This window comes from Saimiri boliviensis, chromosome 13 (assembly GCF_048565385.1).
Source record: "Saimiri boliviensis isolate mSaiBol1 chromosome 13, mSaiBol1.pri, whole genome shotgun sequence".
In the NCBI taxonomy this organism is placed as follows: domain Eukaryota; kingdom Metazoa; phylum Chordata; class Mammalia; order Primates; family Cebidae; genus Saimiri; species Saimiri boliviensis.
In genome coordinates this window covers 105,328,608-105,355,581 of record NC_133461.1, presented here as the reverse complement: position 1 = coordinate 105,355,581, position 26,974 = coordinate 105,328,608, and the positions used below count along the sequence as shown (strand labels likewise).

General features: G+C 56.1%; 1 protein-coding gene across 2 annotated transcripts in view; it reads left to right on the top strand.

Moving 5' to 3' along the window:
* Window positions 1-9,878, top strand: part of RP1L1 (RP1 like 1) — a 102,266-nt gene extending 92,388 nt beyond the window's left edge. The window contains exons 6-7 of one of the 2 annotated variants that reach the window (XM_074384159.1): window positions 1,030-5,126; window positions 5,175-9,878. In XM_074384159.1, coding sequence (XP_074240260.1) covers window positions 1,030-5,126; window positions 5,175-9,086 — 8,009 coding nt within the window. In that variant the 3' untranslated portion in view covers window positions 9,087-9,878. Of the gene's footprint in view, window positions 1-1,029 lie in introns of both variants that reach the window. The other variant, XM_039461177.2, reaches the window with a different exon arrangement.
* Window positions 9,879-26,974: the final 17,096 nt, after the last annotated feature.

Genomic DNA, 26,974 nt, shown 5'->3' with positions numbered 1-26,974 from the left:
CTCCCAAAGTGCTGGGATTACAGGTGTGAGCCATCATGCCTGGTGCATTCTTCCTTAGAGCCACTCCTTTGCATCCCCAGCGGCCCTTTCTTCTGTCTTTCATGGCTGGGGTGCAGGCTTGACTAGCAGGACCTGATATGGTGCAGCCGGGTCTTTCCCTGTAATCATTTATCAACCCAGGAGCTTGATGAGGGTTAGGGTGATAAATCACCGCTAATAATCGCAGAGCATATAACAGTTAACAATCAGGGTCATATGCAGCAGTTTATCGATTTCACCTGCTGAGCTGGTGGTGGGCATGAGGAGGGCTAGGAGCAAGCTCTGGGCACTGCCGCTCTGCCTGCCAAGTGTGCATCTCTTGAGAGCCTACTGTGTGCCAGCAACTGTGAAGGAAGTTTTATATGTATGGCCATGCATTAATGTGAACCGACTCGATCAATATTATTATGCTTACTCTACGGTTGAGAAAACAGGCTCTGCCAAAAACTACACAGCTAGGAAGTGGCAGAGTGGAGACTGAATTCAGACTCAGGTTCTCCTTGCTAGATGATGCCAGTTCACAGACTGGTAACTCTGTGGATTGTCATTCTAGAATAGCTCTGCCCTTAACATGCTTTTTTTTTTTTTTTTTTTTTTTTTAATGGTCTCACTCTGTCATCCAGGCTGTAATGCAATGGCACACAGCTCACTGCAGCCTCGAACTCTGGGACTCAGGGGATTCTCCTGCCTCAGCCTTCCAAGTAGCTAGGCAGCTGGGACTGTAGGGCATACTACCATGCTTAGCTAATTATTTTTTAATTTTTTTTTTTTGTAGAGATGGCGTCTCACTATGTTGCCCAGGCTGGTCTTGAAACCCTGAGCTCAGGCAGTCCTCCCGCCTTGGTCTCCCAAAGTGCTTGGATTACCTGCATGAGCCACTGCGCCCAGCCCTTACGGTGCATTTTGGAGGTAGTGGTGGTATCCAGGTGGTGGCAGGCTCATGACTATATCATCTTTTCCTCTTTTCTTTTTCTCTTTGCTGCATGCCAGGGAGCTGGGGGCCAAAGACCAAGCCGAGCGTGATCCATTCACGGTCCCAGTCAGGCAGCAGGCCACGGCTGCCAGAGAGGCCTGGTCCCAGTGATCCCCTGGCGGGCCCTGCTCCCGACAGGCACCCTCAAGACACGCCGGCGCAGCCGGGCCCGCTAGTGGCCGGCGATGACATGAAGAAGAAGGTCCGTATGAACGAGGATGGCAGCCTGTCCGTGGAGATGAAAGTCCGCTTCCACCTGGTCGGTGAGGACACGCTTTTGTGGTCCCGGAGGATGGGCCGGGCCAGCGCCCTCACCACAGCCAGCGGGGAGGACCCCGTTCTGGGGGAGGTAGACCCCCTTTGCTGTGTGTGGGAGGGCTACCCCTGGGGCTTCTCACAGCCTGGGGTGTGGGGACCCCGGCCCTGCAGGGTGGGATGCGGGGAAGCCTTTGGCCGAGGTGGGCAGCCAGGGCCCAAGTATGAAATCTGGACGAATCCCTTGCACGCCTCCCAGGGAGAGAGAGTGGCGGCTCGGAAGAGGTGGGGGCTGGCTCAGCATGTCCGCTGCAGTGGCCTGTGGGACCGCGGGGCTCCTGGGAGGGAGAGATGCAGCCAGGACAGCGCCAGCCCAGCCTCCAGCACCGGCCACCCCGAGGGCTCGGAGCCAGACTCTTCCTGCTGCCCCAGGATCCCAGAGGACAGAGTGGACAGTGGCAGCCCCTCTACCCAGAGAGGGGCCGAGTGGGAAGCTGGCGGGAGCCTGGGTGAGGAGCCCGGCATGTGCACAGATGGAGCAGGGCCGGGCGGCCCAGAGCAAGGCGGCCGCCTGACGTCCAGGGCCCAGAGTGAGGAGGGGGCTTCTTCGGACTCATCAGCCAGCAGCAGGGAGGGATCCAGCGAATGGGGCGGGCGGACCCGGGGCTGCCTGGGCAAGACAAGGGCTGAGACCTCCCAGCAGGAGGCCACTGAGGGAGGTGTCCTGGGTTCTCCAGCCCTGAGTCTTTCATCTTTAAGGAGTGAGGACCTGCAGCCAGAGATGCCAGGACACGGCACCGAGCACCAGCAGGCCAGGGGTGCGTCTGTGATGAGGGAGCCTCTGGCTTCGGGCCTTTCCGGCTCCTGGGACTCAGAGGGAGCCTCTTCTACCACTCCCACCTGCACTTCAGCCCAGCAGGGGCGGAGAAGGCACAAGAGCCGGGCCAGTGCGGTGTCCTCACCCAGCAGCCCTGGCCTTGGCCGAGTGGCCCCAAGAGACTCTCCCAGGCAGTGTCGCTACTGCAGGGGCACCCACAGCCCACTGGACTCCCCTGCAACCAAGCAAGTGCCGAGGCCTTCTGAGCGGCGAAGGGCCTGCCGGGATGGCTCAGTGCCACAATCTTCTGGAAGCTCATCGAGCTCCAGGACACAGGCCTCCGGGGACCTGAGACCTCCCTCCTTGGGCTCTCTTCCTTCCCAGGACCTTCTGGGAACCAGCAGTGCCACTATCACCCCTGCAGGCCGCTCGGACTGTGCCTCTGGGATCTCCCCCGACAACGTTCCCTCTGCTGGGTGGGCAGGGGAGGTGGGGTCCAGGACATGCTCACCAGCCCCCACGCCACCTCACACATCCAACTCCTGCTCAAAATCTGGGGCTGCCAGCCTGGGGGAACAGGCCAGGGACACCCCCCTGCCCTCCATGCCATTGGTTCTGCAGGTTGAACGGCCTGAGCAAGGGGCATCAGGCCCCCACCAAGGCCATTCCTGCTCACAGATCAGGACACTGCTGGCCCAAGAGGCCCAGTGGGGACCCTCCCTGGAGGCCCGCTGGCCGTGTGGCAGGTACTGCCCCACCCCGCCCAGGGGGCGGCCCTGCCCTCAGAGGCGCCCTTCCAGCTGTGCCAGCACCAGCAGCAGCCACCGGAGTGCTGCCTGTGGGCCAGGTGGGAGCCAGCAGGAGGAGAAGACACACCAGGCAGAGCTCACAGCATCCTCTGGCCCCAGTTCAGGGGCATCTAGGAGCAGCGGCGCCAGCTACGGTGTGGGGTCTGGGTTGCTATCCCAGGAGAAGACCGCTAGTCAGGGAGGCCCCCAGGGGCAGGAGGAGGCCAGCTGCATGTCCCCTGGCACGCTGCCCCGCTCGACTCCAGAGGCCATGGTCCGAGAATGGCTGGACAACATTCCAGAAGAGCCCGTACTCATGACATATGAGATGGTGGATGAGACCACAGGTGCAGCAGGGGGTGTCCTGAGAGGCCCTGAGGTGGACCCTGGGGATGACCATGCTCTGGAAGGCCTGGGGGAGCCAGCTGATGCCAGACAACAGCCCCTGGAAGGGGATGCTGAGCAGGACCTAGAGCCAGGGGGAGTCCTCCAGGTGAGTGGTGACGTTGGTCCCCAATCAGGAGAGGGTATCCCCCAAGGGGCATCTCCAGAGGGAGTTTCTGAAGCCCCTGCAGAGGCCAGAGTGGACAGAGGGGCCCCGGCCAGCTGCGGGGTGGGCCTGCGGACACTTCCTGGCCGGGTGTCTGCCTCCACGCAGATCATGAGGGCACTGATGGGCTCCAAGCATGACCGGCCCAACAGCGTGCCCGAAGTGTCTCGGCCCGTGGCCAGGAGGCTCAGCCGCTCAGCCGGGGCCCTCATTACCTGTCTGGCCGGTCTCCAGTTCTTTGATGAAGACTCTGGGACTCCTGCCAGCAAAGTGAGGTTCAAAGACTCCCCTCGGTACCAGGAGTTGCTCCGCATCTCAAAGGACCTGTGGCCAGGATGTGACCTTGGGCAGGACCAGCTGGACTCAGGCCTCTGGGAGCTCACGTGGAGCCAGGCTCTGCCTGACCTTGGGTCCCACGCTGTGACAGAGAACTTCACGCCCACGTCCTCCTCTGGAGTGGACATCAGTAGTGGCTCTGGAGGCTCAGGGGAGAGCAGCATACCCTGTGCCATGGATGGCACCCTGGTCCCTGAGGGGACCGAGCTGTCCTTGAAAACCTCCAACCAGAGGTCTGATTCCAGAACCTCTGAGAACCCAGGGGATCTGAAAAAGCAACAGCACTGTTGTTCCCCAGCCTTCTTGAACTCCCCAGCCTGCGCTTGTGCCACCAAGGAGGAGGAAACAGAAAGAGACAGGGAGGAGCAGATGGCTGAAAACACAATGCAAGAAGAGGAGGCACAGTTAGAGGAAACTAAAGAAGGAGCAGAAGGAGAACTGCAAGAAGAGGGGGTGCAGTTAGAGGAAATGAAAGAAGAAACAGATGGAGAACTGCAAGGAGAAGAGGCGCAGTTAGAGGAAATGAAAGAAGAAACAGAAGGAGAACTGCAAGGAGAAGAGGCGCAGTTAGAAGAAATGAAAGAAGAAATAGATGGAGAACTGCAAGGAGAACTGCAAGGAGAAGAGGCGCAGTTAGAGGAAATGAAAGAAGAAACAGAAGGAGAACTGCAAGGAGAAGAGGCGCAATTAGAAGAAATGAAAGAAGAAATAGATGGAGAACTGCAAGGAGAAGAGGCGCAGTTAGAGGAAATGAAAGAAGCAGAAGGAGAACTGCAAGGAGAAGAGGCGCAGTTAGAGGAAATGAAAGAAGAAACAGAAGGAGAACTGCAAGGAGAAGAGGCGCAATTAGAAGAAATGAAAGAAGAAATAGATGGAGAACTGCAAGGAGAAGAGGCGCAGTTAGAGGAAATGAAAGAAGCAGAAGGAGAACTGCAAGGAGAAGAGGCGCAGTTAGAGGAAATGAAAGAAACAGAAGGAGAACTACAAGGAGAAGAGGCGCAATTAGAAGAAATGAAAGAAGAAATAGATGGAGAACTGCAAGGAGAAGAGGCGCAGTTAGAGGAAATGAAAGAAGCAGAAGGAGAACTGCAAGGAGAAGAGGCGCAGTTAGAGGAAATGAAAGAAACAGAAGGAGAACTACAAGGAGAAGAGGCGCAATTAGAAGAAATGAAGGAAGAAATAGATGGAGAACTGCAAGGAGAAAAGGCGCAATTAGAAGAAATGAAAGAAGAAACAGATGGAGAACTGCAAGGAGAAGAGGCGCAGTTAGAGGAAATGAAAGAAGAAGCAGAAGGAGAACTGCAAGGAGAAGAGGCGCAATTAGAAGAAATGAAAGAAGAAATAGATGGAGAACTGCAAGGAGAAGAGGTGCTATTAGGGAAAATGAAAGAAGAAACAGAAGAACTCCAAGAAGAGGCGCAGTTAGAGGAAACTAAAGAGGAATCGGGAGAACTGCAAGAAGAGGTGCAGTTAGAGGAAGTGGAAGAAGCAGCAGAAGGAGAAGGGCTTCAAGAAGAGGGGACACAGTTAGAGGAAACTAAAGAAACAGGAGGAGGAGAACTGCTAGAAGAAGAGGCACAGTTCGAGGAAACGAAAAAAGAAACAGCACAGCTGCAAGAAGCGGCACAGCTAGAGGAAGTTAAAGACGGACCAGAAGGAGGACTGCAAGAAGAGGCTCTTGAAGAAGGTCTCCAAGAGGAAGAGCTTCCAGAAGAAGGACACGTCTGTGGACAGGAACTGTCCGAGGCTGGCTCTCTGGATGGGGAAGGCTCCCAGGAAGAGGATCCATTCCAGGAGGAGGAAGCAGGAAGAGCCTCTGCCTCTGCAGAGCCATGCCCCCTAGAGGGCACAGAGGAGCCCACGGAGCCCCCTAGTCATCTCAGTGAGATGGACCCAAGTGCCAGTGAAAGTCAAAGTGGCTCCCAGCTTGAACCTGGCTTGGAAAAGCCACCTAGAGCCACCTGGATGGGCCGGGAGCACACACAAGCCCCACCTACTCAAGGGGCTGCAGAGAAGAGCTCTTCAGTGGCCTGCAGAGTGGCTCTGGACTGTGACCCCATCTTGGTGTCTGTGTTGCTGAAGAAGACAGAGAAGGCCTTCCTGGCCCACCTTGCCAGCTCGGTGGCTGAGCTCCGAGCACGCTGGGGCCTGCAGGACAACGATCTGCTGGACCAGATGGTGGCTGAGCTGCAGCAGGATGTGGCCAGGCGCCTCCAGAACAGTACCGAGAGAGAGCTCCAGAAGCTCCAGAGTCGAGCGGGGCGGATGGTGCTGGGGCCTCCCCGGGAGACCCGCACGGGGGAGCTGCTCTTGCAGACCCAGCAGCGCAGACACCGCCTCTGGGGCCTGCGCAACCTCTCGGCCTTCTCTGAGCGGACACTGGGCCTGGAGCCCCTCTCCTTCACCCTGGAGGATGAGCCGGCCCTCAGCACAGCCCTGGGCACCCAGCTAGGTGCAGAGGCTGAGGGAGAGGAGTTCTGTCCTTGCGAGGCCTGCGTGAGGAAGAAAGTGAGCCCTACGTCCCCCAAGGACACAATGGGGGCCACCAGAGGTCCCATCAAAGAGGCTTTTGACCTGCAGCAGATTCTGCAGAGGAAGAAGGGAGAACGCACCGATGGGGAGGCAGCAGAGGTGGTCCCTGGCAGGACCCCCATGGACCCCATAAGCACCAGGACTGTCCAGGGAGCTGAGGGGAGGCCAGGGCTGGGGCTGGGCCCAGGGCCTGGAGTGGATGAGGAAGAGGACGGCGAGGGGAGCCAGAGACTCAACAGAGACAAAGAGCCCAAACCGGGAGAGGCAGAGGGAGCTGCAGTGGCTCAGGAGAGTGAAGGGAAAACTCACAGCAGCAAAACCAGTGCCGGCAGTGAGCTGGAGGAAGCTGAGCAGGAGGAAGAGGGCCTGGGTGAGAGGGGAGGAACTGGGGGCCAGGGCTCTGGGCATGAGGGCAACTTGCAGGGTGAAGCTGCGGCAGGAGGTGACCAAGATCCAGGACAGAGTGATGGAGCTGAAGGCATAGAGGCCCCGGAGGCCAAAGAGGAGGCCCAGGAGGCAGAAGAGGAGGGCCAGCCAGAGTCAGAAGATATAGAGGCCCTGGAGGCCGAAGGGGTGGCCCAGCCAGAATCAGAAGGTGTAGAGGCCCAGGAGGTAGAAGAGGAGGCCCAGCCAGAATCAGAAAGTATAGAGGCCCAGGAGACAGAAGAGGAAGCCCAGCCAGAGTCAGAAGATGTAGAGGCCCTGGAGGCCGAAGGGGTGGCCCAGCCAGAATCAGAAGGTGTAGAGGCCCAGGAGGCAGAAGGAGAGGCCCAGGAGGCAGAAGGGGAGGCCCAGCCAGAGTCAGAAGGTATAGAGGCCCAGGAGGCAGAAGAGGAGGCCCAGCCAGAGTCAGAAGATTTAGAGGCCCTGGAGGCTGAAGGAGAGGCCCAGGAGGCTGAAGGGGAGGCCCAGCCAGAGTCAGAAGATCTAGAGGCCCTGGAGGCTGAAGGAGAGGCCCAGGAGGCTGAAGGGGAGGCCCAGCCAGAGTCAGAAGGTGTAGAGGCCCAGGTGGCAGAAGAGGAGGCCCAGCCAGAATCAGAAGGTGTAGAGGCCCAGGAGGCAGAAGAGGAGGCCCAGCCAGAGTCAGAAGATCTAGAGGCCCTGGAGGCTGAAAGAGAGGCCCAGGAGGCTGAAGGGGAGGCCCAGCCAGAGTCAGAAGGTGTAGAGGCCCAGGTGGCAGAAGAGGAGGCCCAGCCAGAATCAGAAGGTGTAGAGGCCCAGGAGGCAGAAGAGGAGGCCCAGCCAGAGTCAGAAGATCTAGAGGCCCTGGAGGCTGAAGGAGAGGCCCAGGAGGCTGAAGGGGAGGCCCAGCCAGAGTCAGAAGGTGTAGAGGCCCAGGAGACAGAAGGAGAGGCCCAGGAGGCAGAAGGGGAGGCCCAGCCAGAGTCAGAAGGTATAGAGGCCCAGGAGGCAGAAGAGGAGGACCAGCCAGAGTCAGAAGGTGTAGAGGCCCAGGAGGCAGAAGAGGAGGCCCAGCCAGAGTCAGAAGATCTAGAGGCCCTGAAGTCTGAAGGAGAGGCCCAGGAGGCTGAAGGGGAGGCCCAGCCAGAGTCAGAAGGTGTAGAGGCCCAGGAGGCAGAAGAGGAGGCCCAGGAGGCTGAAGGGGAAGCCCAGCCAGAGTCAGAAGGTATAGAGGCCCAGGAGGCAGAAGAAGAGGCCCAGCCAAAGTCAGAAGGTGTAGAGGCCCAGGAGGCAGAAGGAGAGGCCCAGCCAGAGTCAGAAGGTGTAGAGGCCCGAGAGGCAAAAGGGGAGGCCCAGGAGGCTGAATGGGAGGCCCAGCCAGAGTCAGAAGGTATAGAGGCCCCAGAGGCAGAAGGGGAGGCACAGCCAGAGTCAGAAGGTGCAGAGGCCCTGGAGATTGAAGAGGAGACCCAGCCAGAGTCAGAAATTATAGAGGCCCCAGAGGTTGAAGGGGAGACCCAGGAAGCAGAAAGGGAGGCCCAGCCAGATTCAGAAGGTATAGAGGCCCCAGAGGTAGAAGGGGAGTCCCAGCCAGAGTCAGAAATTGTAGAGGCCCTGGAGGCTGAATGGGAAGCCAAGGAGGTAGAAGAAGAAGCCCAGCCAGAGGCAGAAGGCATAGAGGCCCTACGGGATGAAGGGGAGATCCAGGAGGCAGAAGGGGAGGCCCAGCCAGAGTCAGAAGGTGTAGAAGCCCTGGAGGCTGAAGGGGAGGCCCTGGAAGCTGAAGGGGAGGCCCCAGAGGCTGAAGGGGAGGCCCAGCCAGAGTCAGAAGGTGTAGAGGCCCAGGTGGCAGAAGGGGAGGCCCAGCCAGAATCAGAAGGTGTAGAGGCCCAGGAGGCAGAAGGGGAGGCCCAGCCAGAGTCAGAAGGTGTAGAAGCCCTGGAGGCTGAAGGGGAGGCCCTGGAAGCTGAAGGGGAGGCCCAGCCAGAGTCAGAAGGTGTAGAGGCCCCAGAGGCTGAAGGGGAGGCCCAGCCAGAGTCAGAAGGCGTAGAGGCCCCAGAGGCTGAAGGGGAGGTCCAGCCAGAGTCAGAAGGCATAGAGGCCCCAGAGGCTGAAGGGGAGGCCCAGCCAGAGTCGGAAGGAGAAACTCAAGGTGAGAAAAAAGGGAGCCCTCAGGTCAGTCTAGGAGATGGCCATGCAGAGAGGAAGACCATCAGGATGTATCCAGAAAGTTCCACTTCTGAGCAAGAAGAGGTCCCTTCAATCCCAAGGACTCCAGAGCAGGGGGCCAGTGAAGGCCGTGACCTACAAGATGACCAGGCACTCGGAAGCCTCGCCCACACTGAGGCGGTGGGCAGGGCAGATGGCTTTGGCCAAGATGACTTAGATTTCTAGACAAGATCAAGCTGCAAGACGGTTGTGAGCCTGAGAGCTCTGTTTTTATTCCTATTTTTTCTGCAAACCTGAGTAACAGTCGGTCCACTGGAGAAATGCACAACACGTGGACAAAACCAAGGACTTGCTAAAGACACAGCCCATGCCATGCTGTCCCATGATTGTAAGTCCAGAAGCTTCAGAGAGCTCTGTGGCCTGTCCCACGCGCAGTGCGAAGAAAGGGGGTCTGCGCATCTGCCCCGTTATTGGAGGTCAGCCTGGCTCCCATTCCTTTGCCTACAGAGCCTGAAAGATGGAACTGATTGGAAAGGTTCCAGTATAGCTTCTGTTTGTGGGTTTTCTGCTAGCAAGTGTTTCTCACTGTCTTTTCCCGATCGATCTCCTGTTCCTTTTCTCCTTGGTGTCTGTGGGCACTCACCTCATTTGACTTTGAGGTGCTTTTTTTCCAGTCTTGAATGTATTTGGTGACTCTGCAGAAATACTTGGGCAAAGCAGATAACTTCGGAGTCATTTGATAAAGTTTGTTCTCAGAACCAAAGTCCAAGTTGTTTTTCCTTAATTCATACTTTTTGTAATAAAAAAAAAAAAGTAGAAAATGCAAAAAAGCAGGGGGAAAGAAATAATCCCATCACTCAGAGACTTCTGTTAACGACTGGATGTATTTCCTTCTCCTCATTTCTCACCATTTCACAGTTGACATGGTTCTTTATATTAATATGTACATAGGTTTTAAATACTTAACAATGTAAGGATTTCCCCCATTTATCTCAAAATCATAAAGCTATTTTTTAACACCTGAATAATGTGCCATTAATGAGTATATTGAATACTTTGTCATTTTCCTATGTTTGACCTTTTAGATGGGTTCACTTATTTTGTTCTTAAAACTTTTTTTTTCTTGATCTTCTGATTAATTCCTTAGGATTCCCAGGCGTGGAATTATTGGGCCAAAAGTTTTTGGGACTTTTTTGAGACTTCTCATATCCTGTAGGCAAAATGTTTTTTCTAAAGATCTATACTCGTGGTGAGAGTATTATCAGTATTTGATATTGTCATCAGAAATGAAAAACCATTCACAAATTTTATCAGCAGAAAATACCTTATTTTCATGCAGTGCTATCTTAGATATATATTTGATAACTAATGAGATGATAATTTTTTCTAGGGTTTTAAACCATTTGCGTGTAAATTATGTGTGCATGCTTTTGACCCACTTTTCTCCTGAGGTTCTAGCTTTTTTTTCCTTTTAATGAATTGATTTGCCTGTGCCCTTTATAGATTTTTTTAATTCTGTTTTTCATTTGTAGGATTTAAAAAATGCCCTCTCTGCACACCTTTCTATAGCAAGGCTTAGACTGAGCCCTATACACGTAGGAAGCTCCTGGACGGGTTAGAATGTCTGTGACTCATTCTCACCGCTTTGCTGCATGTTCCAGAGCATTCTGTGGCATCCAGATGTATTAAAATGAACTCTGTGCTACGATGCCAAAAGCTGCCCACCAGTTGTCTAAATGTATCCACACAAAGCAAGAGTTGGGTGTCTGCAGTCTTCTGTCCACAGATGGAGATGTTCTTTAAAACTTCTTTTTTATTATGATACTTTAAGTGCTGGGGTACATGTGCAGATCATACAGGTTTGTTACGTAGGTATACACGTGCCATGGTGGTTTGCTGCATCTGTCACCCTGTCATCTACATTAGGTATTTCTCCAGGCATGGTAGCTCACACCTGTAATAATCCCAGCACTTTGGGAGGCTGAGGAGGGTGGATCACCTGAAGTCAGGAGTTCAAGACCAGGATGGCCAACATGGTGAAACTCCATCTCTACTAAAAATACAAAAATTAGCTGGGCACAGTGATGCATGCCTGTAATCCCAGCTACTCAGGAGGCTGAGGCAGGAGAATCACTTGAACCCAGGAGGCAAAGGTTGCAGTGAGCCGAGATTGTGCCACTGCACTCCAGCCTGGGTGACAGAGTAATAGTCTGTCTCAAAAACAAAACAAAACAAAAAAAAAAAAAACGTATTTTTAAAATGTTCTGCAAAGGTGATTCCTTAAGGTGTTTACAATAAAAGCATAATTTTATATATATATATATATATATATATATATATATATATATATATATATAATGTAAACTGTGATGTAATTGGGGCATAGTGTTTCTGCATATTGGATGAAGGGCTGGTGAAGAGTTACACTCACAGGTCACATGTCAATCAGAGTGAAGAACTGGCATCGTTGCCAGAGGCCCCCAGTGGAACAGACTGCACTGAGGTTCTAGAAATGCTGACATGCAGGGGGTGTGCAGCAATTGTCTCTACTGGCCGGCATGAAGCATCCACTGGGCACCTTTTCTGTGATTTGAGGTCCCCATTCATTCCCTAAGAGATGTTCCAACCCCGTTGTTTCACTCTCTGCTACCCTGTCCCCCGAAAGCCAGTGACAGCCAGCTCTGCCACCTACTGACCTGGCACTTCATGAAAATGGCATCGCGCACCTCGGCTTAAGAGCATGCAATGGAAAGAGCATGGGACCTGGAGCTGAATCAGGACCTGGGCTCAAGTCCCAGTGATCGCAACTCAGTTTCAGCATCTGTGAAACGGGCTAAGTGATGTTTTCCTCACTGTATTGCTGAGAAATAGGTAATATGAAACTGTGCGACAAACATAGTAAGGGTATATCCATATTTTCATCATAACTGCAAAGTATTCAATGCCTAAAATGTGTCAGGTACCATATTAGAGACTTGATATAAATGATCACTTGTGAGGTTTAAACTTCTCCACACGTCTGTGAAATAGGCAAGCAGGTATTATCTCCATTTCACAAACGTAGAAACCGAGGCTTAGAAGAGAGACAGACTTACCCAAGCTCACACAGCCAGTTAGGAGCAAAGCCTGGGTATAACTCAGGTATTTCAGACTCCAAAGTCCACATCTTCCATTTTATCATATTTTTTGTTTCGTGTTGATTTAGATCCTATACATAAACACCTTAGCTAAAGGTAGCCAACACCTTGTTGAATGACTTTACTGCAAGATAGTGAGTAAATGACTTACTGCAAGATAGGGGAGTAAATTAAATGGGATTTTTGGCTCAGCTGATGACATTTTGCCTCCAGCAGTGTTTTATTTCTGTGCAGGTATCAATAGCTGGAAATAACTCGGGCTTACAAAGCTGAGCATCAAACTGAAAAGTTATCTCCAATGGGATTTGCCTTTTAGTTTACAAACACACCTGCTTTAACTGCCCCAACACCCCCGCCACATGGGGTTGCACTTTATATTTTAAACATTTGCTGTTAATGGACAACTCTGTTTTCTTCTGATCTGGAGATAAAGAATTTCAGGGCCACTGGCTGGGGGGACTTTTGTGCCTTCTCCTTGATTTCTTTCTCTACAGCAGTCATTTAGCATCTCTTAAAATGCTGGCATTTTTTTTTATTGCATTTTAGGTTTTGGGGTACATGTGATGAACATGCAAGATTGTTGCATAGGTACACACATGGCAGTGTGGTTTGCTGCCTTCCGTCCCCTCACCTGTATCTGTCATTTCTCCCCATGCTCTCTCTTCCCACCTCCCCACCCCCCGCCCCTCCCCCATTTCCCCCCAACGGACCCCAGTGTGTAGTGCTCCCCTCCCTGTGTCCATGTGTTCTCATTGTTCAACACCCACCTATGAGTGAGAATATACGGTGTTTGATTTTCTGCTCTTGTGTCAGTTTGCTGAGAATGATGGTTTCCAGGTTCATCCATGTCCCTACAAAGGACGTGAACTCATCGTTTTTGATGGCTGCATAATATTCCATGGTGTATATATACCACATTTTCCCTATCCAGTCTATCATCGTTGGGCATTTGGGTTGGTTCCAGGTCTTTGCTATTGTAAACAGTGCTGCAATGAACATTCGTGTGCACGTGTCCTTGTAGTAGAATGATTTATAATCCTTTGGATATATACCCAGTAATGGGATTGCTGGGTCAAATGGGATTTCTATTTTTAGGTCCTTGAGGAATCGCCACACTGTCTTCCACAATGGTTGAATTAATTTACATTCCCACCAACAGTGTAAAAGTGTTCCTATTTCTCCACATCCTCTCCAATGCTGGCATTTTTATAGCCTCAGCCTGTCCCGAATCAAAAGCCATGTCATCTGTCACTCAAATGCTGACAAAGCACCCATAATATCAGCATAATGTGTAAGCTTTTGGCCAGGGGGGGTTCTCCTTGAAGGGTGGGGAGAAGGATCAAGTCCGTCTCCCCTGTCTATTGTCCAGCTGGTGGGGGGGATCAGAGACTCCAGTTGAAAAGGATCACCATTTAAGGGCTGAGAACCAAAGACCTGTGTCCATCAGTCTGGGGCAGCACAGCACTGGAGGGAACTGATGTTCAGTGCAGGTGGCTGATAGCTGATTCAGTCCAAAACCCCACAGCTGTAATGGGCTGCGCCCAGACAAGTTCCAGGCCTTTTTCCATCTCTTACTCAGTATCCCCCATCCCAAAACTAGGAGAGGCCCTGCAGAGAAATGCAGGCAGGCAGCAAAGCCCCTCCCTTGTCATCCAGACCAGCTGTCCCCTCCCCCACACGCCCCCATTCCTCTTCATTCAAACTTCTTGCACCGTCGAGGTCTCCCTGCAAGGGCGGGCTGTGGACTGGAAGGGCCCCTCTAGCCTGGCCAGGAGAGAAGGGGACCCATCCTTAATCTTACGAAGCCTTCAACATAAGTGTGTGCTTGCAACAGGGAGGTTCCCAGGGTTTGCAAAAATGTCATGGGCCTGTGGGTTTTTCCCTGCACTTAAATGAACGTGAAAATCAACTACAGAGCTCATTCAAAATTAACAGTTACGCTTATGACACTCTGATCCAGTGTGTCTGAGGCCTAGGAATGTGCATTTCACCAAGCACCCAGAGAAAAGCCGGCACCAACCCCCACCTGCCTTCTACGGCCGGGCTTTGTGGTCCTCGCAGAGGCTAAGCACCTCTCACCAGCCCTGGACCAACAAACACACACACGGATGCGCGCACACGCGAAATTACACGCACACACACAGGTGGCTGCTTCCTTGCTCTCATTATGTAGTCTCCCCAAGGGACAGAGGGGGTCAGACAGAATCAACCTCTCGCTCCGTCTCCCTCTCCAGAGAGGCAATTAGGGTGGCTACGGAGTCTTCTCCTTCCTCTGACCCGCTTGCCCCCGTGTCCACAGGCACAGCTGGCAGCCCAGGCCCCCGTCCGTGGAAACGGGACTCAGCCAGCACAAATACACACCTGGGCTGCAAGGGCGCCGGGACTCACTCCCTCTCACTAACCAGGTACCCTGGGCAGAGTGGCCCTGGCCGGTTTCATGACTTGTGCTGGAGCCAGCCAGGCCTGGCCTCCTAGGGTAATCGGCCTGGGGTCTGAGCTGAGCCTCCAGGTCCAGAGGGTGGCGCTGGCCCCATGGTGCTCCTCCAGGGACCAGGTCTCCACTCTCACATTGGTTCATCCCTCACCCTGAGAGGCTGGCAGAGCCCACCTGTGCCCCCTGGGTCTCATGTTTTGAGACCTGGTTGGGGTGATCATGGCCAGGCACTCAGGTTGTGAGTGAGGCCCCTGCAGCTCCGTGGGTGAGGAGCATACTCCCTGGGTCCCTGCCCACCTCTCCCATCACCTCTTTCTCTCCTTCCCTCACCACTCACTGCCCCCCCCACCTGCTGGACCCCGAATCACTGCTGGCTGTGGTCGTGTTTTCCAAAGGCATGGGTGTTCTCAGTCACCCTCTCCCTACATGGTGGTGGCCGGCACTCCTAAGACACTGACCTGGCTCCGTGACCATCTCCTGCCCTCTCTAGCCCAGCTCTGGCACATCAAAGGGTAATGCCAGCTTCTCCCCATCCTCCACCCACCGCCGCCTGTCTCTGCCCTCAGCCCCCTGGGTGAGCCCATCTGGGCTCTGCTTTTCCTGCTTTTGAGCAGGGGACTCCCAAGTCCGTGGCTCTGTCCCAGGCTCTCCCTGAGCTCCCATCACCTCATTGCCTGGAAGCCACACAGCCAGAGCAGAAGGCACCCTCGGGCCGTGTCCTCAGCCTGCTCCTATCCCCATGGCTTGACCTGGCCCCCAGACATCACACGCTTATCCACCCCCACCTCCAGCTCCCGGCCCTGAAGCCACCAAAGCTGTCCCAGGCCCTGCCTCTTCACCCCTCCACCTGCCTCTTCACCCCTCCACCTGCCTCTTCACCCCTCCACCTGCCTCTGCCTCTCCCCTCACTCCGCCCGCCTCTCCCCACCTCCGCCCGCCTCTCCCACTCTCGGCCTGCCTCTTCGCCCCTCCGCCCGCCTCTCCCCCCACCGCCCGCCTCCCCCCCCACCGCCCGCCTCTCCTCACCTCCGCCTGCCTCTCCTCACCTCCGCTTGCCTCTCTCCACCTCTGCCCGCCTCTCCCCACTCCGCCTCCCTCTCCCCACCTCCGCCTGCCTCTCCCCCCCGCCTGCCTCTCCCCTTCCTCCGCCTCCCTCTCCTCACCTCCCCCTGCCTCTCCCCACCTCCGCCTGCCTCTCCCCCCCGCCTGCCTCTCCCCTTCCTCCGCCTCCCTCTCCTCACCTCCCCCTGCCTCTCCCCACCTCCGCCTGCCTCTCCCCCCACCGCCCGCCTCTCCTCACCTCCACCTGCCTCTCTTCCCCCCCGCCTGCCTCTCCCCACCTCCGCCCGCCTCTTCCCCCACCGCCTGCCTCTTCACCCCTCCGCCCGCCTCTCCCCCCACCGCCCGCCTCTCCCCACCTCCGCCCGCCTCTTCCCCCAACTCCGACGGCCTCTCCTCACCTCCGCCTGCCTCTCCCCCACCTCCTGCCTCTCCCCCACCTCCTGCCTCTCCCCCACCTCCTGCCTCTCCCCCACCTCCTACCTCTCTCCCACCTCCGCCCGCCTCTCCCCCCACTCCGCCCGCCTCTCCCCCCACTCCGCCCGCCTCTTCCCCACTCCGCCTGCCTCTCCACCCCTCATTTCTACCCTGCCTCTTCAGGGTGTCCCCGAGTCTAGACTGGCCCACACTGCTCTGTCTTCACCACTTGCCACCACTTGCCTCTGGACAAGGGAAACTTAGCCATGCTGCCTCTGCCTGCAGCTGCCTAGGGGCCCTCACCTCCCCAAGCCAGGGCCACCCCTCAGCCTGGGTTCCGCTTACCCCATTTCCCTACCTCCTTTCCTCCCCTCCTCCTCCTGCTCTCTCCTCCGGCCACTCCCAGCCCTCTGTCCCCCTCCCTCTTCCCTCACCTTCCTGGTGCCCCAGCCTCGCAGCTCCCAGTGTCCAGGGAGCTCCCGCTCCAGCCCCAGATGCCTGGGCCAGCAGGGCCTTTGCCCCGTGCGTACTCCATGCCCGGTCTGGGCACAGCACCCACAGGCTCACACTAGCCCAGGCTAAAGGGCATTTGCGCTGTGGAGCACCCAGCCCCTTCCTGGACCCGGAGCGTGCCCGCCGACCCACACCACTGCCTCGGAGGCCCCTTCTGCTGCCGGCCTGGGACAGTGACCTGCGCATCACGGACACCCACCAGAAGCTCTATTGTTAATGACTTGGAGATAATGTGCTTTTACTAAGACAGTGTGCTGAAGCTCAGGGCCAAGGCTGTTTCCTTCTGACTCCCTTCCCCAGGAGGATGGCTCGGGTGCATCCTGCAGGGCCCTGTCCTGGGGGTGCACCGGGGAGGGGGAGGGCAGGCTCTGGGGTACACGGAGGGGTTCCAGCCTCGATGCACCAGGAGCTGCCGTTCACTTAGCCACCACGATCTGAAAAGGAGGAAATTCATAGCCCCCACCCCACCGAGCTGTTGAGATGGCCAAGACAAAACTCCTGAGCCATCAGCAGCCCCGGTCACCAAGGAAGCTCCTTGTCAGCAAATATCATTACTCTCCTTTTTTTTTTTTTTTTTTTTTTAAATTTTTGAGATGAAGTCTTGCTGTCTCACCCAGGCTGGAGTGCAGTGGTGCGATCTCAGCAACCTCCACCTCCCGGGTGCAAGAGATTCTCTGCCTCAGCCTCCCGAGTAGCTGGGATTACAGGCATGTGCCATAATACCCGGCTAATTTTTGTATTTTTAGTAGAGACAGGGTTTCACCATGTTGGCCAGTATGGTCTTGGACTCCTGACCTAGGTGATCCACCTGCCTTGGCCTCCCAAAGTGCTAGAATTACTGGCGTGAGCCACCACTCCCGGCCATTCTGTCCCTTTTATCTAGCAGAGTCGGGTATATCAGTCCAAGAAAAGCACTTTGGGGCATTTTCATTTGGAGTCAAGGAAGCTTCCCCTAAGACCAAGGCTGATACCGTCCAGTGAGAGGGGAGCAGGATGTGGGCGGATGCAGTGGATGCTGCAGGCAGCAGGACCCTCCCTGCGGGTGGTTCAGAAAGCAATGGGACAGTGATCCTTGGCCCAGGCTTGTGGGATGAGCTTTGATGCACAAGATAAAGGTGGCGGGGTGGGGGGGGCATTCCAGATGGAGGTGGTCACAGGAGCATGGAAATAGAGAGGTCAAGCATGGACTTGGAGGGTGAACAGGGAAGTCAGGGGTGCCAGTCAAGGTGTGTGAACAGAGAGTGCATGGGTGTGTGCTGGGCCCACTGCTGAGGCCTTTGGGACCTCTGGACCCCAGGACAGCCCTGTCCTTGCGCCAGAATTATAGCAACATCCCTGGGATCATCTTGGCCTAAGGGCTGCACTCCAGGAGCGGGACTGCTGCCTTCTCCCCTGGGCTTGGGTCCCGGCCTGGGGAACTCAGCTCTGCCTGGGAATTTTCCATAGGGGTTTCCCCGTGTTCTTGAAGATGCAATCTCCCCCTCTCCCCAATGCCACTTTCCTTCACTCATGGCACTCCTCATATATATACCCCAAAGGCTCTCGTGTACAGAGTCACTTTTAGTGACATCCCTGCAAGGTTGTCTTGGCTCAAGAGACATGTTCAGAAGAGAGTCCTTCAAGGACATTCGGCTGGTGGATTCCAAAGGCAGGATTTGAACCAAAGACCACTTCCTGCAAGCAGGGACTCCCTGCAGCTGGGGCAGGCTGCGTGGAAAAGGGAGCCCCTGCTTGCAGGGAGTGGGCTTTGCTTTCACCCCATCATCTCTCCCTGAAGCCCCATTGCCCCCAGCTACTGCAGCTGAGCCTTGCTGGGCCGCACCCTGGGCCACACTGAAGCCCTGCCCTCAGTCTCTGGGGCAGAACCTCACAGGCTCTCCTGGGTTGCGTCTCAGCCCCACCCTAGACCGACCCTGACACCCTCCACCGGCCTGTCTCTTCTTTTTTGAAACAGAGTCTTGCTCTGTCACCCAGGCTGGAGTGCCATGGCATGATCTTGGCTCACTGTAACCTCCACCACCTGGGTTCAAGTGATTCTCCTGCCTCAGCCTCCCAAGTAACTGGGACTACAGGTGCCTGCCACTATGCCTGATGGATTTTTGTATTTTTAGTAGAGACGGGGTTTCTCCATGTCGGTCAGGCTGGTCTTCAACTCCTGACCTCGGGTGATCCACCTGCCCTGGCCTCCCAAAGTACTGTACCGGGATTACAAGCGTGAGTCACCGTGCCTGGCCTAGGCTGTCTCTTCTAAGAACAGGGATCCTGTGGTTTTCCAATCGTGGGTGGCCTTGGAAAAATGTTGAGTGTTTTTGTTTGTCCCAGGTAGTGGGGATGCCAGTGCTGTTTTACCTGCAGGGGCCAGGATATGAAACACCCTGTAGTGTGCGGGCCTGTCCTGCACGGGAACGGGTAGCCTTGTCCCCAATGTCCCAGTGACTGCTCCAGAGTTCAGGGCCACGGAGCCTGCCCAAGATCCCACAGCCAGGAGTGAACGAGCTTTCCCCTCGTGATTCCTCACTCTTCCCACTGTGTCCCAGAAAGAGCAAGACAGCTCCACACTCCAGCCTGCCTCGGCAGCACCCTGCCTCCAGGCAGAGCAACGGACTGGGTGACTTCCCAAAGCCCCGCCAACCACAGCAATTCCCAGAAAGGGCAAAGCTGGAGAGGTACCCTCGGGGTTAAGCAGTGGAAAAGTGGGAAGGGCGAGAGCTGGAACGTGACTCATCCCCCTGGAAAAGGCTGGTCCCGAGTTCTAGTCTGTTCTGCCCCAGCACCGTGAGGCTGTACTTGGCCTGTGAGAGACAGGCTCCGACAGGACAGGCAGCCCCGCAAACTGTCAGGGACCCCGGGGTACAGAGAATGCTTTACAGCTCTTTTGTTTCCCCGTCGAGTAGCAATGAGTCCCATTTTCTACCTCAGCCTCCAAGCACACCTGAGCTCCCCAAAAGCTCATCAGAATTAAACTTGCAAAAGATTCTGAATTTAAGAGATGAGAGTGAGGAGAGAAAACTATAGGATAAGCTGAGTCCATTCCCTCCTGGGTCAACAACTCTTGACCCCGCTATGCAGCGAGGCAGTGCCCACTGCGTCCTGGTCTGAGCAGCTGTTCTGGGCCAGGCCAGGTGGCAGCAGCTGAGGCTGCAGAGATGGAAGCACTGCCCTCCCTGTCCCCACTTCAGTGCGTACCTGCCGTGAGCACCACCTCGTACTCCTGGGGGTTCGTTGGTCACAGGTGCTGACCTCCTGACAGTTGAGTGACAGAACGGAACAGCAGTCCTGCTCCATGCACCCAGCGGTCACAGTGACAGCCAGGAACCTAGATGGTGGCTGGAAAAATGGAGAGGTGCGGAGGAAGTGGCCTCCACAGCAAGGACGGCTGAGCTCCTGTTGGGGGGTGGGGCAGTAGCTGTGAGAGGCTTCACCGGGAGGCAGGGTTTGGGCTAGGATGGCTCGGTGTGTCAGGAGTTGGGGCTGGGAGGCTAAGGGGACCTTAGGATGGGGTGATCTCAACCACGAGAAACCACAGACAGGTTACATGGCATGCACATGTATGCACACATGCACGTGTGTTTATGTGCATATGTGTTTGTGTGCATGTATGTATACATGCATATGTGTGTTTATGTGCACACACTGGGGGGGCTGGAGGGTCTGTGGGTAGTGGGTGCAGGGAGGGGACTCTGATGTCCCCAGGCTGGAGTCCTGAGAGGTGCGCATTTGGAAGGTGTGTGTTGTTAGTGTGTGTTGTTGGGGTGCACTGTTGGGGTGTGCTGTCGGGGTGCGCTGTCGGGGTGCATCGTTGTTGGGAGCAGGAAGTGTCGGCCTCCTTCAGGCTCTATCAGAAAAATAACTCGGAGCTCTGGCCGATGAGGGGCAGGCCTGCAAGATTTCACCTTCGGCCTCGGTGAGGACGAGGCTTCAGCCAGCCCTGCTACCAGCTTGAGGCCTGTCCCTGGGTTGAAGGCCATGCAGCCACCAGGTCCCCGAAACACAGACCCAGAAAGGAGTGGCTGGGAGTCTGAGAGAGGTGAGGGTCGCTATCGGCTGGGCTTGTTTCTTGTAGGAGATGTGGCTGTGTGTGTCAGAGAGAGCCCAGGGCTATCAGGACCCCGGGGGTCCTGGCGGAGAGCATTCAGGCCAGCACGAGGGTCTGGCCTTCTATCTTCCAGATGTTTCTGCCTGCAGCCACACACTTCTCCAGCCAGAATGGACTTCCTTACTATACCAAGCTTCTCATGCCAGCTCTGTCCCCAACCAGCATGATGACCCAGGGTGCCCTTGTCCCTAGAGGACTCAGCTGCCCCTTCCCGGCTCCAGGAGCCAAGGATTGGAGAGGCCCATGCTTGGCCAGCAGCTACAGCATCAGAGCCAGGACAAGGAGGGCTTCCCACCATACCCAGAAACCCTCGGCTTTGGAGCTGTGACAGTCAACCACAGGAGCCGCGCCACTGTTTCCCGATCCTCCAGGCCGAAGAATCATGGGACTTCGGTACCAGGAGGGCCACACGCCTGCTGCGTCTTAGCTCTGCCATGTCTCTGTGTCGCTGCAGCCTGTGTAGTCCTGCGCCCTCATTTGAGAGATAACGGCACAGAGGCCCAGAGAGGTTATGCCCCTGCCTAAGCTCACACAGCAAGTCAATGCCGAGCTAGGCATAGGAAATGGGTTCTCTGATTTTCAGGCTGCATGGGCCTGAGAGCGAAAGCCTCAGATCCCCGCCTCCCTGCGTGGGGGTGGGCACAGAGCGTGGGCAGGGAGGACAGCGTCCTGGCCTAATTAGACGCTGTCGAGGAGCGGGGGCATGGGAGGGGAGGTCCTGCTTGGAGATTAGTGCCCCTTCATAGATCATAGGTACGCCAAGGACATAATAAATAATCCGCCCAAAGGTTTTAAAGGTAAAAATCAGCAAACCATTAATAACCTCCCGGCACCATACATCACACTGAAATCTTCCCATTACGCCGCTCCCTCAGCGGGTGTGCGTTTTCTCCACTGCCCGTTTTTTTGGGGGGAGGGGGGATTGCAGTAGATTTTATTTGTTTTTAAAAAACACTTTAAGTTCTGGGATACTTGTGCAGAATGTGCAGGTTTGTTACATAGGCATACATGTGCCATGGCGGCTTGCCGCACCTGTCAACCTAGGTTTTAAGCCTAGGTCTCCCCTTGCCCCTCACCCCACAACAGGCCCCCGTGTGTGGTGTCCCCTCCCTGTACCTCTTTGCCCTCCTCTTTCTAGTGCATTCCGCCTACGCCTCAAAGCTCCTCCCACGCATCCTGCTCAGCCCAGACGGGGCCTCGAAGCCTTTCTGGGTTGACATCCCGTTTACACTCAGGCGTGGTGGCAGCCACGGGGTGAGACACGGGAGCTGCCCACTCCCTCTCTCGGGATTCCGGGCTCTGCTTCCACATTTCCTTCTGGGGAACAAGATGGAGTTTCAAACACCCACTGCACCCCAGCTCTAAGCAGGCACAGCCCTTGCACCTCTCAAAAAGCGAGGAAGTTTAATTAACAAACGCAACAGGGTCCTGTTAAATAACAGAAGCACTGATTGTGTATTTTCCATCCCCAGCCTGCCTGCCCTCAGCCAGGAGCCCCAAGGCAACCAGCAGGCACTGGGGTCCTGGTTCCCCACGTTTGGGCACCCGAATGCATTTACGTAGCATTTGCAGGTGACCTGTGGTGTGCAGCAAATCAAGAGCTGGGGAAGAAGTGGGGAAGGTCAAGGAGGGAACAGCTAGAGCAGTGGCCCAGTCTGGGTCAGTCCCGCCCCGGCTGGCAGAGCCGTGTGCAGGTGACTTGTCCTGCCATGCCGGGTGGCTTGGGGGCTGTGACAGCACAGGCACAGAAGCAGGGGCTGCACTGGGGTCTCCTCTCCAGTACAGGCGGTGAGACTGTGACCAAGCCACACTCTTTTAGCCCGAACCTCCTCCCCGCAGTGGCACAGCTGGTGAGTCACTAGACGATTCTGTGTTCTTTGCAGGTCCCGGGCCTCACTCCTTCCTTAATTCCCTGGAGGAGATGTGGATTGAGGTGCTCCTAACTGTGGTGAAAGACGAAGAATCTAGACTGAAGACAGAAGAATTCTGTACTCGCTAATTGTTGGCCTCTAGGAAGAGCCCTGGGGGACCATTGTAGGGCGACCCTCCTGGCCACTTGTCGGGGGTGGTTCTGGTATCAGCTCTTTTGTAATAAGCTGGATGACCTGGAACCAGCTCCTTCACTCTTCTGGGCCTGTTTCCTCACCTACCACATTGCTAAAGTTCCCACTCTGAAACATGGGGCTCAGTCACCCCTAAATTTCCCATGACACTCCCTGGAGTAGAACCAACGCTGTGGGCTGGACTCGAGGGGTCCTGGGTTAGAGCCTGGCTCCAGCAGCCTCAGCCTTCTTCTTCTTTCTGTTTTTTTGAGACAGGGTCTCACTCTATCACTCAGACTGGAGTGCAGTGGTGCAGTCTCAGCTCACTGCAGCCTCTACCTCCCAGGCTCAGGTGATCCTCCCACTTTAGCCTCCCAAGAACCTGGAACTACAGATGTGCACAAACTCTCCTGGCTAATTTTTTTTTTTTTTTTTTTTTTTGAAGAGATGGAGTCTCACCATGTTACCCAGGGTACTCTTGAACTTCTGGGCTCAGGGAATCTGCCCTCCTGTGCCTCCCAAAGTGCTGTGATTACAGGTATGAGCCCCTGGCACCCAGCCCCTGCCTCAGGCTTTTTTTTTTTTTTTTTGAATTCCTGTTTCTGCAAGACGAGACGCTGGAGAATGTGGGCACTGATCCTGCTAAGCAAGCACTCTACCACTTGAGCTAATTCCCCACCCAGGCTTTTTCAACCATGGCTAAGACACAACCCTCTCCACGACTCAGGATTCCACGGCTCTCTCCTCCCCAACCCCACAGAGACAGATCAGAGGAGCCCAACAGACGGTACCTCCTGGGTGAGTTGCCTGGTACATTTTACAAAGCTCAGCTGAGTTTCCTCTGTCCCTCAGCACGACCCATGAAGAGGCAAGGCCGGGCCTGCTAGACCCATTGGATGGATGGGAAACAGAAAGATCACCAGGAGGCCTGGAGTGCTCCTCCAGGAGAAGGTTGTCTTGTGGAGAGAAGCCTGAGACCGCATAGCACGAGAGTCAGCAGAGACGGGGGTGTGAGCTTCTCTCTGCCCTGGCAGGTGCCCTTGAAAGCCCACATCCTCCTGAGGTGGGTGGAACTTCCAGAACTAGATCATCCCAGCCACCCGTTGTCCTGCCTCGATCTAGCCCGGGGTCCCCAGTGGGATATCTGTGGGTCCCGAAGGTGCAGCGTGCCGTCCCGTCACGCCTTCTTCTGCACCTGCAGTTTGTCCCTTTGCCACACTCTGCTCACGAAGAGCATGACTCAGGGCAGTTCCCAATGTCTGTGCCTCAGTTTACACATTGGCCTCCTAAGCTACCTCTGTGGTGGAATTCAGTGGTAATTCAGATGGTATAGACACACCATCGTGAATATTTGATAAGTTAGTTATTCTTGCGACAGGCTGACACTGGCTTCTAAGGTTTCGAAGGCTGCTGCTGCTCAGCCAGGAGCACCAAAGCACATTCACACTGGGGTGGGGTGGGGTAAACCGGGACAGGCTCCTTGAAAAAAGAGGAGAGTTCTGGGGGGCGGGGGAGATTCCAGGGCAGTGAAGAGAGGTGTCCACAGTGCAGAGGCTTGGAAGAGGGCCAGCGTGCAGCCTGGCCCGAGCCCAGGCGCGGCAGGAGAGGGACGCATTTTGGCCCATGTCTGGCTCCTGGAAGTCGGGCCTCGCTAATCCTGATGATGTAAAGCACTTTGCCACCCAGCTGTCCTGTGATTCTCTGGCTTCACCCTCCACCCGCGCCGTCCTGATCCCTGTCACCGTGACAGGCCCTTACTCCCTCTCAGGCCCTGACGGATGGCCCCTTTGCTGGGTGTCATACATCTCCGTCTTCCCCAGAAACTGTGACACAAGTAATTGGTGTCACCGCTGTTGACTGCATGCCAAGTGCTGACAAAACAGACCATAATAGGAGCTCTGCAGCAAAGGCCCTGACTGTGTTGGGGGCGGGGCCTGCTGAGACCCGGGCTAGTGTGGTCCCTCTGGGTACCTGAGGGAGAGGCAGTGGCCTGCTGGACCAGGGAAGCAAATGCAAGGGTCTCCTGGTCCCCACCTGGAGAAGATGCTAGAACCCCTCTGAACTGTACAGCTCCATGCTGGGGACCCACGACTGGCCCCAGGGCTGCACCTGGCATAGAACGTGCACCTGCCCACCCCCGACAGCGGCCTTTGGGCCTCCTGGGGGTGGAGTCCCAGGCTCTAGAGTTGCCCTCCGTGACTCCTGCCAGCCAAGCGCCTGCTGCTTCCCTTCACAGCTGATGCTTTAAGGTGGATGCAGGTTTCTGCCAGGGCAGGGGCTGGGGACTGGGCTTGGTGGGTGAAGACAGGTGACCACCCACCGCATAACAAGGTGCATTCTCATCAGGCCAGGCCTTGGCCTCCTGCCCTCCAGGGTGGAGAGAGGCTGGATGGTCTCTGAGGCAGCTTGCCTTTCACAAGAGGGCAGCAGCCCCACCCAGCGCACAGGACTCAGCAGGGAGCCCTGCAACGAACCAGGAGCGCGCACGGCCAGGGGAACGCCTCCAGCTCTGGCTACTTGATACCCAACGAACCAGGAGCGAGCCAGGAGCGCGCACGGCCAGGGGAACGCCTCCAGCTCTGGCTACCTGATGCCTTGCCAGGGCCCACGGAGGAACGGGCAGGCTGAGGACTGGGGGGCCTCGCTAGTCGCAGGCAGTCTGCCCCTGCCTGAAGCCACACAGCAGAGTACTGGACACGCGGAGAGCAGACAGCGGCCTCTGTCTCTGTTCCTATCTCTCCCTGTGCCGCCCTGCCTAACATCGAGGGAAGCTCCCAGAGACAGTCTGGGAGGGGCAGGTGTCCACACACGGATTGACACCACGTCCTCTCCAGGAGGACCTTGGGTGAGACGTTCCCTTTGGTTTTAGTATCAGAAAAAACCCTTGGGTCTCCTCCTCCTCCTCCCCCGTACAGTCGTGACGGGCCGTGGTTTTCTTTCCTGCTGTGTTAGCAGCTGACCTAGCCGTGCTGGGCGTCATGGTGTGACCTTAGTGGACTTCGCCTCACTCCTGGCTCCATGTTACCTTCGTTCTGTGTTTCTTTCCCCTTCAACTTTCTTCCTTGTTAATGTATTCATCTCGTTATACAGTTTGCACCTGTAGGTTGCTCTGAGGCGTTTTCAGCGTAAGGTGGAGCTGGGAGTGAACCCACAGGTGTGGTCTCAACCCCAGCCATGGGGATGCCGCAGAGGAAAGAGAACATACCCGAGGGGGCTGAGCCTTTGCTCCCCAGGAACCCCTCATGAGAGCTCCCATTCCGGCCTGGGAGGGTGGGATTATACATGCCACTCACGTCCATGCCACCCCTACCGCCTGCCATGAGCCACAGAAACAATGCACAGCCCTCCTGCCATGTCTGCCACCAGCCTGCTCAGGGCAGAGGCAGCGGCTCTTGGGGACCGTGTCAGCAGCGCCTGCAAGGCACGTGGCCATCCCCACAGCATGGTCTAGTGTTGGGCCAAGCCTCAAGGTACTGTGTTTCCCTGCTGCCCCCGTGACCAGCCTCCCTGAGTGACCGGTAGCCTGGGTGTCCTGTGTGGATACAGATACTCTCACGGGCTGGGGGAGAGAAGCCTAATGCTGGGTGTTGGAGGGACAGGAGAGCAACAGAGTGAGAGGTTCCCGGATCGCCTGCGGTCAGAACTGTGGCCATCCTGGGAACCGCTTGCTCCCCACTCTGACAGGCCACCTGCCCTCCTGCACGTGGAAGGCAGGAAAGGCCCATCTCAGGGGCACGAGTCCCCGTCTGCACCTGCCCCACCCACGAGGATGTGTGGCTGCCTCCCTGGGGAGTGAAGCCTGGGGCGTCCCCCAAGCGCCCGCCACAGCGCAGTCTCCAGCCTGGCCCCTGGGACCTGCGAGTCCTTCCTCGCTCCCGCCGACCTGGGAGAGTCCTGCCGCCGGCTCATTGTCCTGCTGCTGCCACTTTTCCTCTGCGGCATTGTTCCCGTTATCAGCATCCTACACGCTGCAGCGGCTGCACAGGAAAGCGAGGCTGCCGCTGGGGCTGTCGCTGGGGCTGTCGCTGAGGCCGCGCGGACGACCCAGGTGTCCTGCTGGCGGGGGCGGCCGCACAGGCGATCCCACAGGCCTGTCCCTGAGTCCCGGCCATCTGGTGTGCTGAGCAATGGGGTGCAAACACACTGCTATGCTGTCTGTGTGGGATCCTGATCTCCGTGCTCGGGGTAGGGGAAGGACACTCTGGCCCAGGCCCCTACTTTCGAGCTGTGATGTTGGGAGGCATGTGCTGTCCCCACAAGTGTGTCTGTTGGGTTGATGCCCTGCACGGTTTGGAATCTCTGTGCCTCAGTTTCCCTCTCTGTTTAGCACAGGACTGTTGCTTTATTGAAAGGACCAAAGGCCAGGCACGGTGGTTCACACCTGTAATCCCAGCACTTTGGGAGGCTGAGGTGAG